This window comes from Branchiostoma floridae, chromosome 4 (genome assembly GCF_000003815.2).
Source record: "Branchiostoma floridae strain S238N-H82 chromosome 4, Bfl_VNyyK, whole genome shotgun sequence".
NCBI lineage: Eukaryota > Metazoa > Chordata > Leptocardii > Amphioxiformes > Branchiostomatidae > Branchiostoma > Branchiostoma floridae.
This window is the reverse complement of record NC_049982.1, coordinates 19,260,208-19,272,646: the sequence shown is the minus strand read 5'-3', so window position 1 is coordinate 19,272,646 and position 12,439 is coordinate 19,260,208. Positions and strand designations below refer to the sequence as shown.

The window sequence follows — 12,439 nt, the reverse complement described above, 5'->3', positions numbered from 1 at the left end:
CTGTAAAACAATTAAAAGCAATTGTGGCAGATTCAACAGGGCGCAGACATGTTTTGCTAACGTAAGTTCCGAACTTCCGGTAGGTTACCAGTGCCAATGGTTAACTTCCGGTCAAACTTCATTACAAACCAGAATGTTGCTACGACAATTTTTTTGTAACAAGAAAGCTGCGTTTGTTTGCCACCAACGATGGATTTTTCCGGTATCTTTTTATCAAATATCTCATACCTGATACAAAATAAATCCTTCTTATATATAGAACTATGTCAATCGGCGATACAAAGTGTCATCTTTCGCTAAGCTGACAGAGCCATGTTTGGTCAATTAATCAAACATATAACACCTTTCAAAGTTTTACCTGTTTGCACTTTGTAGATTTCCTGTTTTATTCTGACAACACCCGGATAAGATAATCAACCAACCGTGTCGGATTTGTTCACCTGCAGAATTGGTCAAACTTAATTAACACTTAGTGCTGACCTAATCTTTTCAATGGTTAAGCTGTGAGTCAACACCCGAGAGTTCGATGACCCTTCGCCAACTTCCGCTACCCGTCCAAGTGCTTGGTCGTTCACTTGAGCAATCCTGTCAGTGTCTTGGATACGTATGTAGCTATTGAAAGCGTCACATTGAACATGTTATACATTGCAGTAGCAGAGATAGGAAGTTTTTAAATCTCTCTGTGTTGCTGCAATGCTGTCAACTGTTGGTTTATGTGTTAGGATAATCAAACAATATGTACATGTAGTTTACTGTAAGTGCATTTGTATTCGCACATCTTTGTCTAACATAAATGCGCAATAGGAAGAACTAGTTATCTCAAACTCTTCTCTACCTTATGAAGTACATGTGTCTGGGATAACATGCGTAAGATGAGTGAAAAGATTTGCCACAACCAGAGTTGTTGTTTGTAAGTTACTTTTTTTTATTGTGACGTGGATAAGGTACTGTAACATACCACATGCCATTGCCAGCTACCATTTTATATTAAAAGTGCATATGCCTGCTATCTTCTGACCTTAGTCTATTTTTACAGTTGACAAATCAATTTAAAGGCTCTTGAAATGTATTTTTCTTCCGTGCATTTTATCCCAATGTATGTGTGTTTTACCATTTTAGGGAACCCCCCCCCCCCCCCCCCCCCCATATGGCACAGTTCGGGACATGACCCACGTACACCAGATAGCCTTTATTCATGGGATAAAATAAAACCAGCTAAATAATGATCCAGATAACATGACCTAGATCCTGCTCTGTGCAATCCACTTCATATTTAAGAAATGTCAAGTCAAAGCTCCCCACGAATTCTAATCTGACACCTGTCTCTGAGCGCTTACACACCTCTGTAGGGCTACTTTTAAAACACAAAAGTACACATTTGTACTTGAACCTTTTCAGAAAAAAAGTTGAATGAAAGAAACATATTGATATCAGCAGCTCTCTTGGCGAAACCGAAAATTGTACTCGATGCAGTGTCGGCGAAGAATGGATCCTAGTTTCTTTGGCCCGCAGAAGAAAACGGCCACCTTTCCATGGTCCTTTTCCTCTTCTTTTAACCGCTTAAATACCTAAAAAGAAATTTTTTCAATCAATATTTCTTTAGACATAGTGAGGGCATAATGTAAAATAATGTAAAGATGATTAGATATCCTCTCTTCCGATAACCTTTTCAATAATGCATTAAGAAAGGGACAACCTTTTAGCGTTTGTTCCATCTAAATTTTTTACCGCCGATAGCCTGTAAATATTGATAACCTAATGCTGCAATTGCTTCAATTTTCAAAATATCTTTATTGCCTTCTAACATACGTACTTCAAAATACCAACAAATCTGTTACAAATATCATCTAAGTGTGTCTCTTTACCGCTATCCAATCCGGACGCCCAAGAATGGTACGTTTTTCCAGCCTTGTGATGAGGTCGCGCCTGTTCTCCGTGTACGCTGAAAGAATATCCTTCCACACGGCCGTAGGCTCCCCATTGGCTGCCCCTTGTGATGACGTCATGTACCTGTACGAAAATGTACGATAGCGTCAAACAACTATGCTAACATTCCAAAAACTAGTTTTAGAGGAGCACATTTTTACAAACATTGCATAGTAGAGTTGTAATTTGTATATATGACCCACGAATCTGTTGTTGACATGATATATGGATGTATCTATAACATCCATATATCATACAAATCGCTAAAGACCATGATAAAGACAGGGACTCACAAATGCATGTCGATGAAGTTGTTCTGTAAGCCGGACTGATCGCTCTCTATCTGTCCCAGTAGAGAGGTGAACCACAGAAAGGCCCCAGGGTCCCTGTTGATCCAGAAAAAATCCACCTTTGGTTGGAACAAGAAAAGGAGGAAAAACAAATTACAAAATAAACACATATGGAACAAACTCAAATAAGTAGTTTGGTACATGTATCCATCCCAATGGTTGATTATTTTCACGCCAAGAAATGAGTAAAAGATCTCGATATTCTGAAGCTTCGGACATCATTCTGGAATCAAACGTGTACTGAATCAAAAGTTGGTTGGGAGCAAAGTTCATGATTTATTCAACCCATCTCATTGACCATTAAGTAAAACGACCAAGTGTCTTACTTTCCTCAGAGTTGTCGGACTGGTGGGTGTGTCTCTTGGTTTCGCCCATTGATGTCCAGAAAACTTGCCTAGTTTACGGTGAATAATACTCTGCAGTAGTGAGGCGAACGGTGTCACGCCGATCCCGGCAGCTATCAGCACAGCGTGCTCGGCTTGCAGCACGTGTGTGGCCGGGGCGCCGTACGGACCATCCACGTAAACCTGGCAGGAATGATGGTTATCCTCTCACAGTTACAACAGACACTGTGGACTATCTCTTATCTGTTACATGATTACATGTTCAACGTTTGTCAGTGGACAATGAGCATTTGACATTATAAACTGAATCAAGTTTGTACAAGAGTGATAGGATCATAACCGATCGCTCCATAAGTTATCTGTGTAAACAGATTTTAAAAAGTTGAACTTTCGTGAGGTTAATGCAAAAATATGCAAAATGACAGTTTTGACAAACAGGTGCTTTGTTTGATGTTTGCTAACTGAGCTAGGTAGTCAAATTTAGACTAAGAGAATCTAATTGCCAACATCATAACACAGTGTGCATATATACAGCACGATAGCAAAGAATAAAAGATGAAAATAGCTGATGAAACTGCTGATAGACTAGTTGTCAACATATTGTTACCTTAATACCATTCACTCCGAACAGCTCCTCCCTACAGACGTCTATAACGGCAGGTGGCTCGGTGAGGTGAGAGAAGTCCTGTGCCATGGACACGCACGATTCTCTCCTCTTCATGGCACGCCCATCATCATGAACCTGACCTTCCTCCATGGACACGGCATCTCCATCATCATTAAGGAATGATTCTTTCTGTTTCCTGTTGTTGTCATTCTGGTCTGGATGTCCATTTAACAACTCTCTTAGTCGCTTTGTCCATGGGCCCACTGCACGAATGTGGAACCATGTGACTCTGAAACAGAAGATGACACCATGTACATGTAACGTTATGCCTGCAGAGTCAACTTTTACCCCTGGACTTTCAGTAGTGTTTTATACATGAACGGAAATATATATTCCCCTAGCTTTTTGTTAAACAGCATATAGCTACATGTACGCTCAAATATCATCCTACATTTTTACTACTAAGTATTTTCAAGTTCAAGGAGCGACAAGAAACCTACCCTGTATGCTACGATACTCGTATTAACCCGTATTAACATGTGTTTGCCAGTCTGCATGTCTTTGTAACCTGTATCATTAGCCAAGTTGGCAAACAGATGTACAGTACGTCCTCTTCTCAACACTATAAAGACATTTACAGCTTGGAAAACAGAGACAGAAACATCTTGAATCAAGGTGGACTACAATAACAATGAAAGGTTGGAAGTTGATGGAGCTCTGTCTTACATACTATAACTGTGAAGTGAGTGGTGAGACCTGTTTGCTCCGGAGCACTACTGATGGTGAAAGGGTGCCACTCGAAGCTGGACAGGACCGGGATGTTCAGGTAGACGTAATCTCCAGCCCGGAAACGGAAGTTCTCAGGTCGCGACACCACCAGGTGAGTAACCTGTAGGATAGAACATCACAATTTACTTAACGTGATGAAAATATTTCATGTTTTAAATCAATTATGCAAATCATTATGCAAAGTACGTAAAGCAAGCAACCGTAACTGTAATGGCGCATGATGAGGCTAGGGTTATGGCATTCTCAAAAATTCTAAGTAGTAGCGGAGGTACGAGATCGTCAAATTCTTGTTTGATCTATTCTAGGTAGGGTATTATGGACCTGGATATCTAACCTTAAATTGATAATCGTTTCAAATGGCGACGACCGCGCGCTTACGAGACAGAATTAGAAGGGCTGATTCATGATCAAGCACACAATACTCCACTAGGGAACCACATCGCTGCGACCGCAATGTTACTTCATATTTGACAGTGCTAAACGAATTTCATCTTTGTCGACTGCCTTGATGTCTCTTTAAAAATACTTATACACTTCGCATGATATTCCAATCATGAATGGTTAACCTTGTACAAATCCATCGCAATGGATTTGTACAAGGTCGCATCGCAATCGCCGTCTCGTGGAATGTGGGTCTTTGGTGGGTTCGCACATGCGTAACGTTATATATTCAAGTCCGCGTGAGGTCTGTATGGAAGTATACAGGTCGCAACTTCGGACATGGCCAAATAACATGCCAGCGGAGTTTGCTGGACGCAAACAATAGGCCTCGGACAGCTAACTCATCCGAGATGTTATGTGTCTATATTCATGATGTGGCGACCCATGGAGCCTGGTGGAGGCTGAAGATTCCACACGGACTTGAATGTATACTGGAACAATTCACAGCGCCACACCCATCCCCGCCCCCAGCCAGGTGATGGAGTTATAAGGAGTGCGTATAAAGTATAAAGTCTCTGACCAGATAGCGAGGCAAATGCCTACCATGGGCCTAAAGAAAAGAGGGTGGGAGGCAGGGGAAAAGAAAAGCTCCCATCTTCATACAACTTCATACCCCCGCGTTACCATGAACACTTCATTCACCTTTCGCCTGCTTCTCCCAACCACCTTCTCCCAACCACCTCGTGATTTCCTTCCCCAAAGTCAAACTGCGCGCCTTTTACCTTGATGCTCCCTTTTTTATACCCTTGCCCTGATTAGCATACGTGCTTATTTCTATAATCCCTCTGATTGGTTGCCTTTCAAAATTGGGTTAGATAATCACCTGACTGGCGCGCGTGAACAGGTGTAGCGCTGCGAATACGCACGTGTGGACCCGGCTTAACATACGTCATACGGCAGGAGGACCATCTCCCGGATGAACATGTCTCCGTACAGCAGGTGTCTGGCGAACTGTGACCGCAGAATCTTGCCGATAAAGTACAGCACTAACGGGCCCAGTAACCACATCCAGGCGGAGGGGGAGTGGAGGATCAGGGTAACCCACCACAACGTCACCAGCTTGTGAGTCCAGAAGAATACCTGCACGTCACATAACACAAGGGGTGAGGTACGGTATGTGATTGTCCGGTGTTGAACAATGACGAAAAACATGTCAATTTGAGTGGAAAAATGGGAAAAAACGTAAATCCACAACTACATGAAAAAAGGAATGAGTCAGTCTACATATGTGTGTCATCATTCAGAGACCTTACTAACTAACGCCACCAATTTCATATTTAGTTCAGATACTGTCGGTTTACGATGTATGCAATGCACAGACAATGTTTCTGTTTAATGATGCATGGTCGTATTTCCAAAGACATCTACGTTACACAATCCAGTCTCAAGCTTTAGCAATATTACTCCTAACCCCGACCAAAGTCATGGCTACGGCTGTACGCCTAGACCGAACAAGACGGACACCGCTCTAGTCACAGCAGTTGAGTAGCTGGATATATCGGAATTGTTCTAATCGTCATGAGGGCAAAAGTTTGACCTTCATCCGTCCGCCATTGATGATGTAATGCAGACTTGACGTGGCGATGATGATGAGAAGCCCTGCCAGTACCCAGCCCGTGAGACAGGCGGTGCCTGAAACCCAGCCGATCCCCAGGTGTGTCCCGAACAGGTACTCGGGTAGGGTCGGGGGCGTGGTCCGCGCCAGGTGTACTGTGCGGGTAGGACAGTCATTAGGTACTTTATATTAGAAATATAGTTTAGAGCAGAATAACAAGACCTATATCAACAGTAATGACAGTGCAGATAACAAAAACAAGATAGCTTTACGGTATTTCGTGCAATTATCCGGGTTGTGCAACAATGCGAAGTTATCCAGCTGAACCGTACCGGATTGAGATTTTAGGATTCCGTGAAATTAACAGAAGCGTACGGTAACCGTTGAGCAATTAACTGGCTTCTATTGTATTATATTAATTTTTTTAAAGCAAGGTTGTGTTTTCTTTATTTCAAATAACTAACGGAAGTTTGATACAGTATTGTTATTTTGTTTTTACTTGCAGCCCAGAGGGCAAGGCGGTGTTAGGTCGCATATTCCTCAAATGGCAGCACTACAAAAAGTGAAGTGCAAATCTCAATGTTACATAACTTATCCTGTAACGTTAATCACTTTTTATACAGACACACATCTCTGTAAGAAGCATGACAATTTAAGCCTACGCAGAACTTGGTCTCCCTATGTGCCTTTCAATGATTGAAAAACAATAAGAAGGTGCACAAACCGAAGTTGGTGATGTGAGCGGAGGCGTGAGCAAGGCTGAGGAGCACAATGGCGACACCCACAGTCATGTGGAAGGTCAAACTGTGGTCCAACGGAAGGTACGCTCCTATTCTTGTGGTGCGCATGCGCGACAAGAGTTTACGTAACACTAGGAGGATGATAAGACTGTTGTTTAAACTGAGGCAGGCACCTGGAAAATACAACATGGGAGGGATAAAAAGAGCCCCAAATCGTTTTATGATTTTGCCTGCCATGAGGTTCCAATCTTACTGATCATGAATATTCCACTGGGATACTATTTTTTTTACCCTAAATGTCACAATCGTTTTTAACAATCGTGCTCGTTATATTCAAAACCGATACGATAAAACTTTTCTTTGGTTAAAAGTGACAAATGTTGAAAATGTTGAACTATTACTAGTATCCTTACTGTGTTGCCGACAACATTACACACAGTGTGTGATACATCAATACCTCCGACAGAATACACTGCTCAGTGAACGAACAAACATGAAAATAAATAAGAAGCGGACAATCCATAGCAAGCACTAGACAAATCACTAACTTCAACTCAATGTCGTTCATATATACGCTCGTACGTCACGTCATGATTACCCCATGAACCTACCGCATCCTCTGGCCAGTAAAACTGCGACGTTGTCGTCAATGTACGGCAAAGCAGCAGACGCGAAGACAGCAATGTTTAAGAGAAGGTATATCAGCACGGCCACGGCGGGACCGATGTTGTTTACTAGGGCCTTTAAGCAGAACATTTCTTGACTGGGGAGACATGAGCTTTTCTAGCAAACAACCTATAAACTGTGTATGAAATACAGTCTGGTGTGTACAAAGTCCTGCTCGTGCAATGTGCTTTAAACCACTATGTTATTCTCAACCAAGATAAAATGACGACACGAATCACTAGGAAACTAAGTGCAGGAACTCTTGTCCTGGAAACTAAGCACTTGTTAATCGAGGACTATATCAAAATATGTATCACTCTCCTGATGGGTGTGTTATCCAGATTACATGTACCTTCTATTGGTTAATGCTGATAATTCTTCAAAATGTGTAGACTTCTCTCCGCTGTTGTTGGGTGAGTGGATACAACATACAAAAGTTTTTGGACTATGTATCATAATCAATATTATAATGAGACATTGCCTTGCAGTAGTTTATGTAATCGCACCATGGACAGATCAACAATCATGTGCCAACCATTGGTTGAGACCCAAACTTACAATCATTGCATATTTTTACATGTCAAGGACAGCAGACAAGACAAAATTGTGTCAATGAAATTCATCTTTTATTTCATGAATGTAGAAAAAATGTTATCCATACACATGTTCCACTCATTGTTCCAAAATAAGCAAAGCTTGAAAAGCATAAATAGATGACTATTGAAGCCAACATTGAAAAAAAAAACGATATCTGACAGGTGCAGCACTACCCCTAACAACACCCCCTTCCTCATCGTTAACCCTTCCCTTGAATTTGCTTGAAATATTGATGACGATTTAAAGGCATTCAGGTAATAAGACGAATGATATAAAAGCTACTCATGCAACTGGATGGATTCTGTAAACAGCTCAGGGATACCGATGGTCTTTCATCAACGAGTCAGTAACTGATTGATAGTGAGTGCTATCTGAAACTTCTGACCATTTACAAAATCAAACCAGTTGTTTTAACTTAAGTAATTCTCTATTGTTCATCCTCCATCTACACGAGGCTTCTCTACAGTATCTTAAACTACACATATCTGCTCTAAGATACCTTAAATGATTGAGGCATAATTGTCACCATAAAGGTGTCACTGATAAGAAAAAAAAGCTGGTACCTGATATATTACCTTAATCCAATAAGACATCTACGTTTATAAGAGCCTAGCTTTGCACACCTTGTCCCAAAAAAACATACTACACAGAAGCAAAAATGGCTTGTTTATATTTTGCATAGATTTATGTTGTACTACAGACACATTTATTTCTTTTTCTTCATCATTTTCAGAAGAAGGAGCCGCTAAAGGTGATGCTGATGTTGTCTCCATGATGGTGGAACTCGGGCTGCCAGTAGTACTGGTTGTAGTACACTGTAAGGAAAGGGGAGATGCCGGTTATCCTACAGAGCTTTAGGAGTAACATAAAGCTAAGTATAATTAATTCTGAAGGAAATGGTTATGTGATAATTTGATGTTTTCATTAGTGGTGGTCTAAGGCCTGTAACCTGACTACATATGTATGAAATGTATATTCACTCTCTTTATGCTTCACTTGCAATGAATCAGACTTACAGACACAAATTTGTCAGAAACATTTATTGTAGTTAAAGTTATTTAATCAACTTAAAATGCTTGATAGCTTGTAATGCCCTTTGATTTTGAATAACTCTACCATGCCTGAACTAGTAAAGGCTGGTTCCTGTACCTCAGCCCATGGGAATTGTTCCTGATTGATCTTAAGTCCATTCTAAATTAGTTGCTTTAGTAGATGAATGAAAACCTAACAACAGAGGTAAATAGCAACATATGATGATACCCTTTCCCTTTGTGTGGGGTGAATGGAAAGCTTATATGTGTAGGTGTGTTTTAGCATGCTTTCCTGTATAATACACAGGGGACATCCTAAGATATCAGGGCACAGTTGCTCCATACTTACAGACATCTCTAGGGTACAGGATGACGATTATCTCATCTTGTTTCTGGGCGCAGTCGGCAACAGGTTTCAGCCACACCTCCCTGGTGCCGGCCCCCTGGGTCAGCCAGGTGTTGGGATAGTCTGGACTACCCTGGGTACAGGACAACAAACATGCTACTGTAAACTCATTTACATTAGCACTGGTTTTATATCACAACAGGAGGAAAGAGATTTTTGCTGTGTTTTTATTTGCGGTTTAAGCAACCATGTAGTACAGTAATATATATTGCAAATGCATTTGGGTGGAAGTGTTCACAGTAAAAATAAAACCACTGTAAAACTTTAAGGTTTACAGTTACCCATGTACATATTTGGGTGGAATATATATATGACATTGGTCCTCACCATGTCTTTGGCAGCGTTCCTTACAGGCGCTCCCGGTGCATCGATGAAGATGTATTTGGCTAGTCCGACCTCCGACTCAGGCTCGATGATGTAGGGTCGCGGGAACAGTTTCCTGATCACGCTGCCAGCTACCACCTTTCTACTCATCCTGGGGTGAAGGGAAACATTACTTACATTACCTCTCTGTAAACCATGCCTACTTGTATCAATGCCTCAAGTAAAAAGTGACTTGCAAGTGGAATTTATCATTTTTTTTTATGATTCAGCTCCGAAAAGGAGTCACTTTAGCTTAGGAAAGGAGTCATGGTCCTATTCAAATGTATCCATGGGCCAAGACAATACCCATGCGCCAAGATGATACCCATGCGCCAAGACAATACCCATGCGCCAAGACAATACCCATGCGCCAAGACAGTATCCATGGGCCCCAATGCTGCAAGAATTGGGAGAAATATATATATTGTAATTTTTTCTTTCTACACCTGCTCGGAGATAATCCACAAACTTTAAGTCTATTGATGTACCACATAATGCTGGTGTTGTCAGGTATGTCCTCTGGTGTCTGTATGCTGAAGACATCTGCCAGAGTCTGTATGTGTGGGTTGGAGGACTGAAAGTCGTACACTCCACTGTCCAGGCTGGCTTTGTGCTGCTTGTAGACAGACTGGAGGACAGAAAAATCCACTTCTTTCTCCTGAGCATCCTGTGTAGATGAAAGGTTACAAGAGAGTTATAAAATGCCTGAGGCATCTTGCAAGTGATGTAAAATCATCTGGGAACTATTGTCAAAATTTCTTAAGAGTCGTCAGGATCAACCTTACAAAATCCTCACAGTAAGTAAGTTTTATTGCAAATTCTTGCCCATGGGCTGATTGCATCTAACACGAAAGGGGTAAAAACAGTGTAAAATGATATAGCAAATGTCTACTTTAGTCTAAAAGCCAACTCTACTACTGGTTATAACACTGGTCTGGTAGTGGAATCTTTCTGTACATGGCTTATATATGATATATCACATGTCAGGGAAAATAACATGGGATTGAGAAACATGGCCATAATGCAGGCCTTGGTTCCCTAAAACCCAGCGACCTTCTGAAATGCCATTGCTGTCTGTGTACCTTGATAATGACAGGTCTTGCTGTGCCATAGTAGGCATTGGTGAAGTTCTTGGCACGTCTGATAGAGGGCACTCCTTTCACCTTCTTGTACTGCCAGCAGTTTGGTTGTTCGTCAGGCTTGAGGAAGTTAGGCACCAGGCATTCCTTTTCATAGAAAGCTTCAGAAAAAATGGACAAATAACTGATTTTAAGCTCATATCATCAAATGTGTAAGGCAGTACTATTAGTTTGATTTGAATATATGTATATACTGCATATGCTACTACAAATTTAATGCCCAAATTTACAGTTTGGACAAGTCAATCTACAATTGCTTGCTGGGCAGCCTCCTGCTTTGGTTGTGGAGACAATGAATTCAATGGTAAATTTTTTGACAACTAATAATCATATGTTAAAATGTAACAATTTGCCCACTTAACCTCTGTTTGGAGAGTAAACTTTTCAACCATTCCAAGCACCACAAATGTAGTCATTATAGCAAGGAAATGAGTGTTTAACATATAGCACTATTTTTGCAGTTGGCACAAATTATGCAATTTCAATATGAAATAGGGCACTTTTCTGGCAGAAAAAATTAGCCAATGTTACCATAATGTAAATCACCCAGTTCCCAGACCCGCACACATGTAGGATGTAGGATAACATTCTGTAGGTTGATTAAACCTAATAACAGCATTTAACCTGTGTCAACATATCTTCTGTTTTCTGAATCTAAGAATTGTTGTGCCTCCATATTCTACAGTGGTTGAAAATGACAAGAACCAAAGTACTTCATACTGCTCCTGTGCTCTTTAAATAAGTTAGTTTAACATAATACATGTTCTTGCCATGAAAAAACTAGGTTGGTGGGGAAGATTGTGACCTTTGATGAACTCACCCTGTAGGTTGAACCACTTGGTGAGAGGGAGAGTGAGGATCCTAGTGGCCCTCAGGATGGGGTAGGCCCAGGCCTGGGTGTGCTTGGACAGCAGCCTGGCTGTCGGGTCGTGGTACGTCGCGAACACCGTCCCCACCGAGAGAACAAACCCGATCAGGATCACAACTTTCAGGAACGTCACCAAACACTGGCACGATCTAGCAGGACGGCCCCCCTCCCCACTGCTGCCGCCGGACTCCAGGGCTTGGCGGATGCACTTTTCGATGACTTCGTCAGAGAGCCCCCAGTCTTTCCCCTTCTTCTGAAGACTGTGGAAACTGTCTGATACCTTTTCGTAGACATATTCCGGCTCTGTGGTCTCTTCGTTACGAGGCATTTTCCACAGATCGGGTTTGGGACTTGGGACGGCTGACAAGTTGTCTGACAGAAATTGTCACCCACCCACTTCCGTGTTTTGCTATCCCATGATGCATAAGTAGATGGCGCGAATTTTGAATGAATAGGAACTTACAACATGCTTGCACTGGCATTTGGACTATCAACGTTATTCCCAGGCATTTTACGTGCGGTTGTGGCCTTGGAATGGAGGAAGCGGGCTATACCTCTTTTGATTCATATTCATCCGTCTGTCCTACTGTCCATCCATCCATCCATTAAACTTTACA

General features: G+C 41.6%; 2 protein-coding genes across 2 annotated transcripts; both read right to left on the bottom strand.

Annotated features, from left to right (window-relative positions):
- Nucleotides 1-1,139: 1,139 nt before the first annotated feature.
- LOC118412781 (NADPH oxidase 5-like) lies at nt 1,140-7,525 on the bottom strand. Its single transcript, XM_035815799.1, is given in 11 exon segments — nt 1,140-1,568; nt 1,866-2,010; nt 2,220-2,335; nt 2,603-2,803; nt 3,228-3,470; nt 3,473-3,516; nt 3,984-4,116; nt 5,346-5,537; nt 5,995-6,167; nt 6,737-6,925; nt 7,364-7,525. Coding segments are annotated over 11 exon segments (1,719 nt in total). The 5' UTR covers nt 7,509-7,525; the 3' UTR covers nt 1,140-1,430.
- A 497-nt stretch (nt 7,526-8,022) lies between these two features.
- On the bottom strand, nt 8,023-12,243 carry LOC118414381. Its single transcript, XM_035818401.1, has 6 exons — nt 11,775-12,243; nt 10,898-11,055; nt 10,304-10,482; nt 9,780-9,927; nt 9,396-9,525; nt 8,023-8,830 (listed from the first exon to the last, which is right to left on the bottom strand). Exons 1-6 carry the CDS (start codon nt 12,148-12,150, stop codon nt 8,745-8,747), a joined length of 1,077 nt encoding a protein of 358 aa, XP_035674294.1. The 5' UTR covers nt 12,151-12,243; the 3' UTR covers nt 8,023-8,744.
- Nucleotides 12,244-12,439: the final 196 nt, after the last annotated feature.